Raw genomic sequence first — 13,902 nt, 5'->3', positions numbered from 1 at the left:
CTGATACCGGCGCCGAGTCGCTTGGCAGTTGCACGGTGGCGTCTCCTTAATGCTGGCTGCGTTTTCAGGAGGAGCTTCTGAAATCTTGCTGGTTGTCATTAAAATGGGGTGACATCAAGTTGTCCTAAAACGCCAGGCGACTCTGAAGCCAGGGGGACAGGGAGCACCCATGGGATGTGTGGGAGCGATGGGAAGATCCAAGGGAGGAGCAAGCGAGAAGGTGTCTGTGAGCTTTGAGGGCATCTCGCGACGCTTTCAAAGTCCCGCTGCTGGTCCACCGCAAGTTGCGCCACGGCGTGGCCCTGGCCGCCCCAGTGCTGCAAGCCGGGGTTCAGAGCCGGGACCTGTGCATGCTGTTTTTGCAGCATCGCTTACTTTTTCTTCCGGAGAAAAGTGAGCTTCGTACAGCAACGCGGCCGTGCACACACCGGCTTTGCCCTCTCTGCTTCTCCGGGAGGCCTTGGATGCAGGACCGCAGCAGCGCAGCCGCGGAGGAATTTCCTTTCTTTGCCTGAAAAGCTTGTGGGATTTTCCTGATGCTCCTCTGGAAGGGTTCTCCCGTTTTTTTTTTTTTGCTTCTCTCCCTACCCCTGTGTCCCCCCCTTGAAGCATTTGTTTTTCCTAACCGACTCCAGGGTTCGTTCTTGGAGAGGACCGGCGGGAGGGAGGGAGGGATTCCCGTTTCGCCTCTCTCAGTAAAAAGAGCAAAGTTTCCCACACCTTGGAGGGGTGCGAGAGGAGAGGCAGATAAAGGAGGTGCTTTAAAATTAAAACTTCAAAAATAATTAGACTGACTGTATACTAAACAACAGCAAAGAGGCCCATTTACTGTAAATATTATGAATGGATTTGGCTGCCTTCTCCATCCCCACCCTTCCTCTAAGGCTTTTCTCTGAGCTGAGTCGAAATTCGGCCTTCAGACAGCACGGTACTCTATAATTTGCATGGCTGATGAGGCCCAAAGCCTGGTACGGAGGAAACTGGAGTCAGCTGGCTCCTCTCTAACCGCCGGAGACAGGCAGACAGGCATTTTTGGTGTGCGCGTGTGTATTTTTTTTTTTCCCCTCGTGTCGCCGCAGCGGACGCAGACTGGTGGCTACTGCCTCGCCGGCTTTTACAGCAAATGCAGCTGGGCACAAAAGAGGTTCTTCTCTTCTTGGGGGCAATTTTTAGCGGTGGTAATTGATTAATCGCCATAATTAGACAGTAACAGTGACTCACGGGAGGTCGATGAATCAGATTGCTTGTTTGGTGGACTCCACGAACTCAGGAGTTTGACTTCAGCTCTTTCTTTTCGGTTTGCCCCGTGCCCCCTTCCCCTCAACTTGCACCTGTACAAGGTAAATCTGGGCATCGTGATGTAAGAGTTCGCCGTTCTGCACATACGTATATGTATTAATCATCCTATGTTTTCCAAGCTTTGACTTCCCTTCTGGGTCCAGGTGTTGACAACGGCTCTGCTAGCCGTGCTGGGTCCAGCCCGTCTGAGTGTTTCCCATACTGGTACCTGCTCTCAGGGGGTCGGGGATCCCTAAGAATTTGCTCCCAGGAACTCCTTTTCCAGAATGGTTGAGGGACCTCCTGATACCATCTAGGCCAACCCGCCTGCTCACGTGGGGTCACCTAGAGCATGTTGCCCAGGGCCCTGTCCGGACGGCTTTTGAACATTTCCAGGGATGGAGACTCCACAACCTCTCTGGGCAACCAGAGCGTTTGCTCGTTTTCACGTCCCATCTCCGAATTACCCAGCAAAGTTCAGGGCTGGGTACCACGTGGAGCGCGCCGGGAGAAGCCTGACCCAAGGCGTCGCCAAGCTGGAGTGGAAACCTTTGAGGATGTCCTCAGGGATCAGATGTCTTCTCTCCACCACGTAACCTGACCTCGTTTTTGTTCTGAAGCTTGGCAGAGATTTCGCAAGAGGTTTTTCCAGCCGTGATGCTGGTGATGGAAACTCTTGCTTGACTCCCCAGAGGTTCATAATGTAGGAGTGGACCTGGAAGTAGACCTGGACCAAGTAGAGGGCACCCATTAGTGTTTGGGAGAGCTACACGGGCTGGTCGCCGCTAAAAGGAGTCTGAACCAAAGCCCTAGTTACAAACGTTGGGAAATCCCTGACTCCTTCCCCTAATGGCTGATGCCAGATTTTATCTGCTGTGTCCCCGTCATACTCAAGGAGTTCAGATCTATTGGCGACACCTTGGCTTCCAGATACCAGCCCTTATAAAACTTAGGCAAGCAGAGTGCAAAAGCCTGTTCTTCCCCAGGCAAAGCTTAGCTTAGCTGCAGTCACAATGGCTTTTGACAGAATAGGAATTTCAGGCGCAGGGTTTCATCCCGAGAAAGAGATTGTTTTTTTCCAGACAGGGAGATTTTATGTTATTGCTGATGCGAAAACAAGAGTTTTGGAGGGGACACTGAGGCTGGACATGGCCTTCTATGTAAGATTGAATTATATTGCTGGGAGCAAGGATACGTTTAAGCGATTGGGTGGGCAACCTGTTAATAAATGAAAGAAAGGACCTTAAAGCTCTGCAGCTCGCGTGGTTACTGTCTATGTTGAGTAATAAGAGCTGCCTAATTAGACATAGACACAAATTTACGGTCTAGCCTGTCAATCCACGGATTAAGGACTCTCTTAAGTACGTACTGACACGATAGGCTGTAATGGCTCCTAAAGAGATGTTATGGTCTCTCGTGTCAATAATCCAGAGATTAAGGGCTCCCTAAGTATGTGTTGACATGCCAGACTGTACCAGCTCTTTGGGGGCTGTTGTGGTAGCAAGGCTGGGCCAGGCACAAGGAGTGAGCTGCAGTGATTCACCGGGGCGCCTCAGGCGGGCACATCCCTGCACTAGGTACCGGCTTATTTCGTCTGCGAGCAATAGGAGTTTAACACATGCCCATTGTCTAAATTAGCCTTTCAGGAATAATCGGGGCCCTCGGAAGCAGGGAGGTGAGGAGGTTGAAGCTGGCTAGCTGTTGTCTGCAGGGAGCTATGGAAGGTTTGGGGCAACCGCTCCCTTGGGCGGTGTATGCGGAGGGCCCATGAACACCATTGAAGGCGCAACGACCCTTTTCTATATGCTGCAATTTAGATTTTTCTTTGCTTTTTCTAGTGTTCTGAAGGCGTACCTGGAAATCGCGCTTTGAAGGATTTTTTTTGGACTTATTCTTTTTGTTTGCTTCTCCCCCGCCCCCTCTGTCCCCTTCGGTACACTGTAAATTGCAAGAGAGATTAGACGGCAGGTAAAATTCCTCTTTTTTTGTGCCAATTTCACTTTGCTTATCATTAGCTGTGCGGTTGCAGGTCATGCTGTGTGCTCTCATCGCGACGGTGTTATCCTCGACTAAAGAGTTTGCACGTATGTTTTTCCCCGGGGATCCTGCAGAAAGGGTCTATACCGAGTAGCACCAGGGCAAAATTGAAACTGGCCCCCGACGAGATGACACGCGGGGCTTGCACTCGTCCGGCCGCTTTTTTTTTTTGTTTGTTTTTATTTAACCGGGTATTGCCAAGGGGAACGATGTGGATCACAACCCCGCGGCATGCCGTTTGCCCTCCCAGGAGTCCGTATCTGACGCGGTGTTTGTAGAGAAAGGGCTCAACCAGGTCTCATTGGTGCTCCCATCTCCCACCCCTGCGCTTGCAGTACTTGGCGGCCGCTTCTAAGTTCTCCGTTGGCTTTTACCCGCCCAGCGTTGGGTTAGCGGGCACGTAGGCAGCGGGTGACCCCGGGGGAAGGTGCCACAGGATCGACCGCCCTCCGCTCACGTTTCGGGGTAGGTCGTGCCCGAGCGACTCTTGCGTCAGGGCTGGTGCTTGGGATGCAAATCCAGCCCCAGGGATCACGGCGGAGTGAAAGAGGAGAGGGTGCGTGATTTCGGGCAGCTCGGAAGGAGCGTGAGAAGAGCCTTTCGGGCCGACGCTGCCGTTGAAAATCCAAACCCGTAGGTCCCGCTGTAGTTTTGAGCGCTTTCACGGTGTTGGACAATGTGATATGCGCGTAGTCTTAACATCACTGGGAAATGCTCCGCTCCCGGGGCCGGTGAAAACCTCATCAGGAGCGGAGCTGCGTTCCCGTCTTCAGCTCCGAGCTGGGATCGTCCTGGGTCCGGGGTGACAATTTAGCCAGCGCTTGACTTGATCAAACTTGGGAGTAGTCCTGCCGCATGAGGTGGATAAGATAGCCCCCGGGGTGCTCAACTTGCTGGTTTCTTCAGAAGCCGCTTGATTGCAGGAAAACCTTTAGCGATGTCAAAAGAAAACAAAACAAAACAAAACGAGGTCAAACCAAAGCTCCCCTTCGCACCTCCCGCCCTGCCTGGGTGCACTTGGCAGGCAGGCAGAGGCTGAAGATGCAAAAAAGCCCGAAAGGAGCCTTTCCGCCTGCAGTGAGCATTTCTGCCTCTGGGCAGGCGCTGCAAGAGCTCTCGGCGAAAGTCGGGCACGGAAAAAGAGAGGCGACCCGCTCCTTTCTCGCCTCCGCTTCCCCCCCCCCCCCCCAAAAAAAAAAAAAAAAGGGGGGGGTGCGGGGAGAGGGGGGAAAAAATCGCGAAGAAGCAGCAAGGTTCGCTCTGTGCGCTCGGAGTGAGCCCCGGTTTCTACGGCTGGAGGGCTCGAGGCTGAACAGAGCAACCGCAGGGGCTGTGGCGGGGGGAAGCGCGCCGTCGTCTGCGTTTCGCAGCGGGAAAACTCGGGGGATAAAGCGACTTGCCCAGAGTTGCAGGAGCGAATCGGGGCCGAAAGCAGGAGGGATATTTCGCCTCTCGCCAATCTCAGCTCCGTGACTTATGTTCCTCGCCGGCATTAGTGTCCGAGCCCTCGCTGGGAGCAGGCGGGGAGCATCCTTATTTGACGATGAAAACATTTAGCGATATATAGGAGGGATGGGAATGGCTGGATGCTCGTTTTTAGGTTAAGATTTCTGGCCGGCATATTTTTTTCTATCCAAAAGGGCTTTTTATTTATTTTTTTCCCTTCAAACAGAAACCTTACCTGAAATTTTACTGTAACGTTTCCGTTCTTCCTGAATGAAAAAGACCCTTTTCTTCCCCATCCTCTAATAAAAGCGCCCGGACTTTAAAAGCAAAAAGTGCAGCTGCAGATGAGGCAGTTTCATCCCCTTAAAATTAGGAAAATTATTTACATAGTTGCTTCTCTGCCACTTCCAGGTGCTGCTGTCATGCCCTGTGCGAGTCTTCCTGTTGCAGCTTGGGAAAAGCGAACTCGGGTCCAAACTCAGGCTTAACATGTATGTTTTAGCCTGCTTAGAGAGGCTGGCCGTTGCCGTGGTGTCGGTCTTCCCCCATCCCTCTTCGCGCAAGCCTCCTGCTTTTAATTTTTGGGGGCGATCGGTGCAGTTGCTCCTGCGGAGGAGTCGCGGCGTTGGCCGTTGAGGCGACCTGGCGCTTTTGCAGGAGCTGCAGCCTGGCGAGCGGGGCTGCCCGTTTCTCCCTGCCGTGCCGAAACCGCCCTCTGCTTTAGGACAACAAGTGGCTGTAGCCCCTTGCGATGAATTACCGATATGACTTAACGCTGTACGTCCCCGAGGATTCCCCCCCCCCCCCCCCCCCCGCTCCAGGGTGTTTTTGTTCCTCCTTTTTCACGGTAAGTTTGCACGCCGCGCCGCGGGAGCCTCGCTCCTGGCGGGGCTCTTGGGCAGGCGGCAGTGCGGACCGTGGAGAAAAAACCCGTAATGTATGCGTGAGAGCAGAAAATTGAAGGGTACTTAATCACAGGATGATAACGGGCGTGTTTATAGCGTCAAGTGTTACCCTTGCGTGTTGGAATAGGGTGGCACTCGCCACTCGCTGGGCCTTTTCCAGGCGTTTATTTAGCAAAGGGACGTCTTTGCTCCGAGGCCCGGGCTCTGCCCCGTGTATTCCCGTGGCTTCTTGACTAGACATCCCGTCGACAGCCGAATCCCGCCAACGGAAGACGCCTTGGCGTGTTTGTACTGTGTGCTGGCAGTAGCGCGTTTAAAAAAAAAAATCCCCCGTTACCTAAGACTTGTCCTTGAGGTCTGGTCACCCCATGTCATTGAAAACCTAGTGGGATTCATTCATGGACTTGAAGCGCTCCATAAAGGTCTGTTCATTCATAGCCAAGGCAGTTTTCTCTCTCTCTCTCTCTTTTTTTTTTTTTCCCTCCTATTTTTTTTTTTCCCTAATGCGCTGGCAATTAAATAAGCCTTTGTAAGTGGCAATGAGCTACTTGTGAAGTGGTCTTCACTAATGCAAGCACAAACACGAGGTGAAGAAGTCTCCCCCCCGCCCCGAAAGGAACACTTTTATGTTAAAGGAAATAAATACAAACTGCTAGGAGTTTCGGTGAGGGCTCAGCGCGTTCAATGGCCGTTGCTCCAAAATTCCCTTAACTGCTGTAAAACGACAAAAAAAAAAAAATTGCAAGCTCCAGGCGCTGATTGCAGGCTCCGATTAGGTGGGTTGGATGCTTGGATTTTTTTTTTTTTTTACAACATAGCTTTTCTTTCCTGACTCTTTAAACAAACAGCTAGTTAAAATATCTTTCCAAAAAAAAAAAAAGTATGTGTACATACACATACACACACACACACACACACATATATAAAAATAGTGAATTCTGAAAACCCCAGGCCCCAAGTGTAGCCATTCGGCTGCTGCGCGGGTACAAATTTGGGTTGAACGCTGCAGGACCGAGCGGTGATTGAACATGGTTTCAGGCCAGCTGCTTCTTTAACCATTCACTTTTCCGCGATGAACCGAGCGCGTTCCTTTATTTGGGCAAAATTCCCACCGCCCGAGAAGGACTAGAGGAGCCAGGCTTGCCGGGCAAGGTGGTTTCGGAGCGGAGCAAGGTCCAGGGAGCACACGGAAAATAAGCCACCGGGCGGACCCTGGCCGGGAGGAGGGCGCTGGGCACACGCAGCCTGTAATTTCTCCGGGCTGGGCAATTCGCATAATCTGAAAAATTCACTTTGCTGACGTCTGCTTGAAAAATTACCGGGCGGGCTGCGAAGACCAAAGGGGAGAAACGCCGTTCCCGGGAGCGGGACGGGGGAGGCCGAGGGGCCGGCCCGGGAAGCGCGGCCGAGAAATTCCCGGGCTCGGTTCACGCGCGCCGCGTCGCCTTGACCCAAATAGCTCTCGCGTAAAGTTTTTTGGGGGGGGGGCGGGGAGGCGGGAGAAAAACCAAGCACTAGCGGCACGCCGGCCTCCCCCTCGCCCCCACCAGCGGCCAGGTTTCGGCGCAAGGTAATTTGAGCCCCGGCGCTTCCCAGCCCCGCGCCTGCCTCCCGCCCCCTTCCCTCCTGGCTCGGCCTCTTTTTTCCCCCAGCTTGCCGCGGATTCAGTGCCAGGTTTCAGCAGGAGAGAGTTATACGAAACAAAGTGGCGTGAGGCACCGAAAGGGGGAGGCCGGCGGACCGATCGGGGCGCCCATCCGAGGGGCTCCGGCGGGAGACTTTCCCGCGACACCCCCCCGCCACCACCTCCCCGCCGCCGCCCCGGCCCCGCTTCGGCCGCGGGCATCGCTAGCCGGGGCAGAGATCGTTCCCGATTTTCCAGCGTCCATAGGCACTTGGGCCCATTTTTAGTAGCTGCCTCCAGCGACTGGAGAAATACTTTCCTCGCTGGCATAGAAATGAGGAAATTAAAAGTGTGTGGCTGGGCTTTGCTTTTTTTTTTTTTTAAAGAGCGCAGCGCAGCGCTTTAAACAGAATTCAAAGCCTTAAGGAAAAAAATGCCCGTGTTGGGGAAGCGGGCTTATTAATAGCGGGGGAAAAAAAAAAAAAAGAGGACAGAAAACAGAGCAAGCGGGCGAGCTGACTTAGCCGATGCCCTCTGCTTCCGCCGGGCTTCCTTGAGGAGGTTGCGGCGTTGTGTTAAGGTGCTGCGCAGGTTTGCTGGCGCGACTTTGCAGCCCTGGATGGGCTCAGGCAACGCGGCACTGCTGGGTTTTTTTGTTTGTTTGTTTTTAACCTGTTCCCGCGATCCGTGTGCGTACCGGTTTGTTTTAGTAGTACTCGCTAACTCTCGGTCCCAGCTTGTTTTTTCTTTTTCTTTCTTTTTTTTTTTTTTTTTTAAATACAATTAGATTAATAGTTCCCACGTCTTAACATGTCTGCGAAGGCTGGAGGGAATTAGTAGCGAGGCAGCGCAGGGCTGATGCGGAGGCTGCATCGGCACCAGAGGGTTTCCCCGTTTCTTGGCCACCCCCTTGGGTTTTCTCCCGCCCCTCTCGGTCTCGCGCCCAGCGCCTTCACCTCGCTGCTCGCGGTGGGGTAGACGCTGCTGAAAGAGTCGAAATAGAAAGAAGGGCTAAGGGAACGAACTTCTGCTTTTTTTTTATTTTTTGCCCTCCCCCCCTTTTTTTTTTCCCCGTTTTTGTTAACAAATGCAAGACTTCCGGTCTCCACCCTGCCCTCACAAACCGCCGTTGCAACTGCAGCTCCGTCGGGTTTCGGCTGCGTCTGACGGCGTGGACGTATAGCAGATTAAACGAGGCTTCCTTGGGCTCCGGGCGCGGGGTGTACGGCTTCGTCCCGGCTAACCCACGCTCCTTGCAGAAAAAAAATCTCTGCGGCCAACTGGCAGCTCTGCTCTTGAGTCATCTGCGCCGATTTACTGCACGGGGGGCTTGGAAGGCTGGGAAGAAGTCGCCGGCTGCGGTCGGCAGGACGCGGGTCTTGCTCTTGGCGGGGCAAAGCTGAAACGGGTTCGCGGCCGGGCGGCCCCGGGGTGAGACGCGTTGCCGGTGGACGGGAACCGGGGTGTAGGGGTGAGGAAATACCCGGGGTACCGCCGCGGTGGTGGGTGCTGTGCGGTCGTTGGACTGCAATGCTCCGGCAAGGTGAAGCGCTCTCGCCTGCGTGTTGGAGAGCTGCTCTGGAGGCCACGGAGGGCATGGGAACTGGAGCAAGGATTAATTAACTTCCACTCTCATCCGGGGGCCGTTCGCGGCAGCATCTGCCCGGGGCCACGCTACCTCTCCTGGGGCGATGACAAGCTCAGGAAGGTGCCAGCAGGTCTGAAGTCAGTTTGGGAAGCAGATGGTGGGATTTTGGACCTCAGACTGCTCCAGCCCCAGCTAGAGATAGACATTAAAGAAGTTCGGGAAACCAGGGCCAGTTGAAATGGTCTTGAGTTGGGGGCCTTAATGCATCTTTTTCCAAAACCCATGTCTAGGATAAGAGCATTTGCGCGTGCACCGAAAGTGTCATGAAGCCCATGGCCGGCCTGGTGGTGCTCGGCCTCTCTTGAGTATCGTTACTTCCACGGTCTTCAATTTCCCTTTCTTTTTCTTTCCTTCCTCTCGTCCTTTAGATTCCCAAGTTCTTCAGGAGCCGGGGGATCGGTCACACTGGTGCGTGGTGGCATACTGGGAAGAGAAAACGCGCGTGGGTCGGCTATATTCTGTCCAAGAGCCCTCCCTGGATATCTTCTATGATCTACCTCAGGGGAACGGTTTCTGCCTCGGCCAGCTCAATTCGGACAACAAGAGCCAGCTGGTGCAGAAAGTGCGCAGCAAAATCGGTTACGGTATCCAGCTCACCAAGGAAGTGGACGGCGTGTGGGTCTACAACCGCAGCAGTTACCCCATCTTCATCAAGTCGGCCACACTGGACAACCCCGACTCGAGGACGTTGCTGGTTCACAAAGTGTTTCCAGGTTTTTCCATCAAGGCGTTTGACTACGAGAAGGCGTACAGCTTGCAGAGGCCTAACGACCATGAGTTCATGCAGCAACCATGGACCGGATTTACTGTTCAGATCAGCTTTGTGAAAGGCTGGGGCCAGTGCTACACGAGACAGTTTATCAGCAGTTGCCCGTGCTGGTTGGAGGTTATTTTTAATAACCGATGACTCGAGACAGAGTGGACTCATGACATTTATACTACTTTGCTGCTATTATTTCCTTCTGAGTGCTTGCTTTTCATGCGAACTTTTTTGTTGTTTTTTTTTGTTTTGTTTTGTTTGTTTGTTTGTTTTTTTCCTGTTTTGAGAAATAGCTTATGGAAAGATTTTTGCCTTGGTATTTTGATAAATATATCTATTTTTTAAAAGCGTGAATGACCAATAACTCAGACGGGCAAGAGAAAGCGCGGGAAGGGGCCGGAGGGGTGCCGGGGTGAACGTGGCCGTGCAAAACCTTGCCGATCAGTTTTTTGCCCACCCTTTTCTTTCTTTCTTTTTCTTTTTTAAAGCGTCTGGCTTGTGGGGTTCACCCCTTGCCATGGCGCTGAGCTGCCAGTCCACCGTGGGAGCGCTGGAAGAAGTGACGCGCGTCCTTTCACTGCTTTTTTGTCGTGGATTGATACGAGGGGAGAAAAACGGCAGCGGAGGAAAACATGCATGGCCCGTGCTTTGCAATTTGAGCTGAGATGCAAAGTGACAGAAACATAAGCCTAAAAAACCCAAAAAACAAAAAAACAAAACAAAACAAAAACGGGAAAAAAATAAGAAAGTGTTCACGATAGTTGGTCTGTTGGAACCTGCTTAGATCAGGTTATCCCGGTACCATCGTATCTGGAAATGCAGTTGTGCTTTCATTTCTTCTTGAATTCATACACAAGTATGATACTTTTACACTGTTCTTAGCTCAATGAGCATGTTTAGACCTTAACATAAGCTATTTTTCTAAATATAAAGGTTTAAATGAACAAGAGAGCATTCTCATTGGAACTTTAGCATCGTAGTGCTTTGGAAATAAAACACACAAAAAAAGGACTCCTTAAAAAAACCCTGAGATTTATTAAAGAAAAAATGTATTTTATGTTATATATAAATATATTATTACTTGTAAATATAAAGACGTTTTATAAGCATCATTATTTATGTATTGTGCAATGTGTATAAACGAGAAAAATAAGAAAGATGCACTTTGCTTTAATATAAATGCAAATAACAAATGCCAAATTAAAAAAAAAGAACACGAGATTGGTGTTTTTTTCTATGGGTGTTATCATCCAGATGAATGTTTTTTCTAAAGGAGTTTATGTTCCATTAAAAATAAAAATGTACACTTGATCCAAGGCTGTGCAGAGTGGCTTTTTCAGTGATTGAGGCGGGTAGAGACACTTACGCCTGCCTTAAGAGTCTGGTGAGGGGTTTAGCAGAGATGAGGTCTAGCAGAGACAGGGTCTAGCAGAGAGGGGTTCAAGCAGAGAGGGGTTCTAGCAGGGAAGGTGTCTAGCAGAGAAGGGATCTAGGAGGGATGGGGTCTAGCAGAGACAGGGTCTAGCAAAGATGGTGTCTAGCAGAGATGAGTTCTTACAGAGATGGGGTCTAGGAGGGATGGGGGTCTAGCAGAGATGAGGTCTATCAGGAACGTTGTCTAGCAGAGATGGGTTCTGGCAGGGATGGGGTCTAGCAGAGATGGGGTCTAGCTAGAGTAAGATACTCCTAGGCATGTCATGCAGTCCTAGTGAGCCGCTCTCTTCAGCGGTGGCACCAAATGTGCCAGGTATTTTGTTCCTTATTGCCCAGCTCTGACTTTGTTTACTGCTAAGTGGTGTCTCCACTCCTATTTTAGTGGGATGAGGCTGGAGATGACGAGACGTGCTCAAAGTCACAAGGTTGGAGAGTTTCTCCCTCAAAGGGAGGGGAAACCTCAGTTGTTTTTTTTCAGCTGTTTCCTATCCTGTCCCTCTCCTCTCCCACACCATGAACGGGCTTTGGCTGGTCTGCTAGGTGCCACATCCCACTCTCACGTTGTCCATTACCAGCAAGAAGGTCCTCACAGCTGGTGGAACTCCTGCCCTTCATGGATGAGGACATTTCTCGAGAAGTAACCACTAGAGTCCTGGAGGTTTCTGACAGGTATGACATCCAGGTGGGCTTGTAGGCTTCCTCCCTGCCAAAGTGCCTCAACCCTGGGAATTTAAGTGCTACATTTTTGCCGTTCATTAGGTTTGATGAGCATAATGGTAGTTGAGGTTTTGCAAGCGTCTAGACCAGTTTTGCTCCAGGCTGTGCCCTTCTGTCCAATGGAGAAGCACTGGAGGGATCGGTTGAAATACTAAAGAGTATTTGGTTTGTTCTGAATGGGCTGGGCCTTCAGTTGGAGTCATGTCATCCAGCCCATGAACCAGCTCCAGAATGGCTTTTGGTCCTGTGCGGGGCTGGAACGGCAGGTTCAGTTGTGAGTCTCTTGCCTCTCATCCTTAGAGTGGGGGTCAGCATCAAAAACTGAGAGTCTGATATATCCTGATATAAGCCCATCCCATCATACTTGCTATGTACTAGAGTGATGCCTGAGAAGGCAGCTGTTGGAGCCTACGCTACAATTTGGCTCATTTCCTTTCCGTCTGTGCCAGGAGACTCGAAATATTTGATAAGCACATCACATCTTTTCCATGATCAAATGACCAAGCTAGCGCTGATGGTTTGCGTTAGAGGCTCAGAGAATAGCAAGCACTCTTGCCCAGGCCTTGGACACCCATGCAGGGAACATAACATCAAAGGCCCTGCAGATGAAGGATAAAGCATGCTATTGACCACTGACTCCACTGAGCTTTTGTAGAGTTTAACAGCTGGAACTGGGCTGCGCAGGCAGGCAGCATCTTGTCTTGGAAAGATCTCTCAAGTCTAGGAGCCATTGGACTTGATCCCCACAATAGGGCTGCAACTGGCTACAAGGCTGCATTTTACTCCAGAGTCACTAGGGGATAGGGAGTATCAGGCTCACTCACATTTTTCCCTCCTGAGGTTCCCTGCTGTACCAGCAACTAGAGAAGGGTGGTCTATCTGGAGGAGAAGAGCTGATGGTTTTGTCCCTGATTTATGACACCAAAGCAGCACAGAGCTGCATGGGCACACCAGAGAGCTGGCAAAGGCTGTGCTTTAACAGAGGTTTTTTTTTTCTTCTTTTTTTTTTTAACTGATGTCTTCACTTTGTTAAGCAAGCTAGAGCATATTCTAGTGGGTGAAGCCTGGAGATTTTGATTCTTGTCCCCACTCATCTATCCGTGAGATATGACCCAAGCATTTAACCTTGCTGTTTCTCAGGGTTTCCACTCGTGAAAAGCAGAGGGTACCAACCGTAGCTCCTCCTGGGAGCTCTTTTATGAGTACCGCTCCTTGGAGAGAAAATGGTGCGAAGGAGAATTGAAGTATTATACCCCTAAATTAATACTCCTCACAGACGCTTTCTGAAGTAGACAGAGCAAACAGGAGACGGGACCCAGCAAAGCAAAGGCTGCCCAGGCCAGAGGCTGTATGGAGGTATCTCTGGGATGCTGCTGCTAGGATGGGGACATCCCCTGCAAGCCCTGTCTTCTGTTACTCTACACAGCTGCCTCTGCTCGTGGCTCCTGAGCTGGCTGGACCTTCAGTTTGCCATGCCTTGCCAGGCGGAGAGTTACAGCTTTCAGCCGCAGAGCCTCGTGGAGCACTGTATTTTATGGGAGCTTTATTTGCATTTGTCTGTCAAAATAAAAGGCCAAGCGGCCCTGCTTGCACTGGGAAAGCAGGGAAATAATGAGCAAAACTATGGCTTTTCGATACTAGGGCAGCGCTAACAAAATTATTCCTATCTTCACCTCCTGCTGAGATAATTTTAGCCCCCATTCAGTGAATAAAAAAAAGACAACTCACAGCAGAAGGATGCTTAGCACCAACTCTCTGTGTCCCCACTCCCTCAGTGCTTGCTCAGCCCAGGCACGGCTAGGATAGGAACTAGACTGAAGGTTAAAGTAGAGTCTGGAGGTTAAAGGAAGGGGTTTGACAATGCCGTAAATCCATCATTAGGGCTCAGAAAAGCTGCAGCGGAGTGAAGCAAAGTGCTGACTTGGGGGAAACCCGCCCTGCCCGTTCCAGTTTGCTCCCGTTAACTCTCTGCTCCCTCCCCGTAGGCTCGAGCTGTTCATACCGCTCTCACTTCATGCGAGTCCCCCCACAGCTGGCGTAACGCCAGGCTAAA

General features: G+C 51.3%; 1 protein-coding gene across 2 annotated transcripts in view; it reads left to right on the top strand.

The window, feature by feature from the left end:
- Positions 1–11,009, top strand: part of LOC104138495 (mothers against decapentaplegic homolog 7) — a 30,614-nt gene extending 19,605 nt beyond the window's left edge. For both annotated transcript variants that reach the window (XM_068925641.1, XM_068925640.1), the window contains exon 4: positions 9,307–11,009. In XM_068925641.1, coding sequence (XP_068781742.1) covers positions 9,307–9,845 — 539 coding nt within the window. In that variant the 3' untranslated portion in view covers positions 9,846–11,009. The remainder of the gene's footprint in view (positions 1–9,306) is intronic.
- Positions 11,010–13,902: the final 2,893 nt, after the last annotated feature.

The sequence above is a fragment of the Struthio camelus genome, chromosome W (assembly GCF_040807025.1).
Source record: "Struthio camelus isolate bStrCam1 chromosome W, bStrCam1.hap1, whole genome shotgun sequence".
Classification (NCBI taxonomy): Eukaryota; Metazoa; Chordata; class Aves; order Struthioniformes; family Struthionidae; genus Struthio; species Struthio camelus.
Note: the sequence above shows the minus strand (reverse complement) of the source record. Positions and strands in the feature narration are given on the sequence as shown.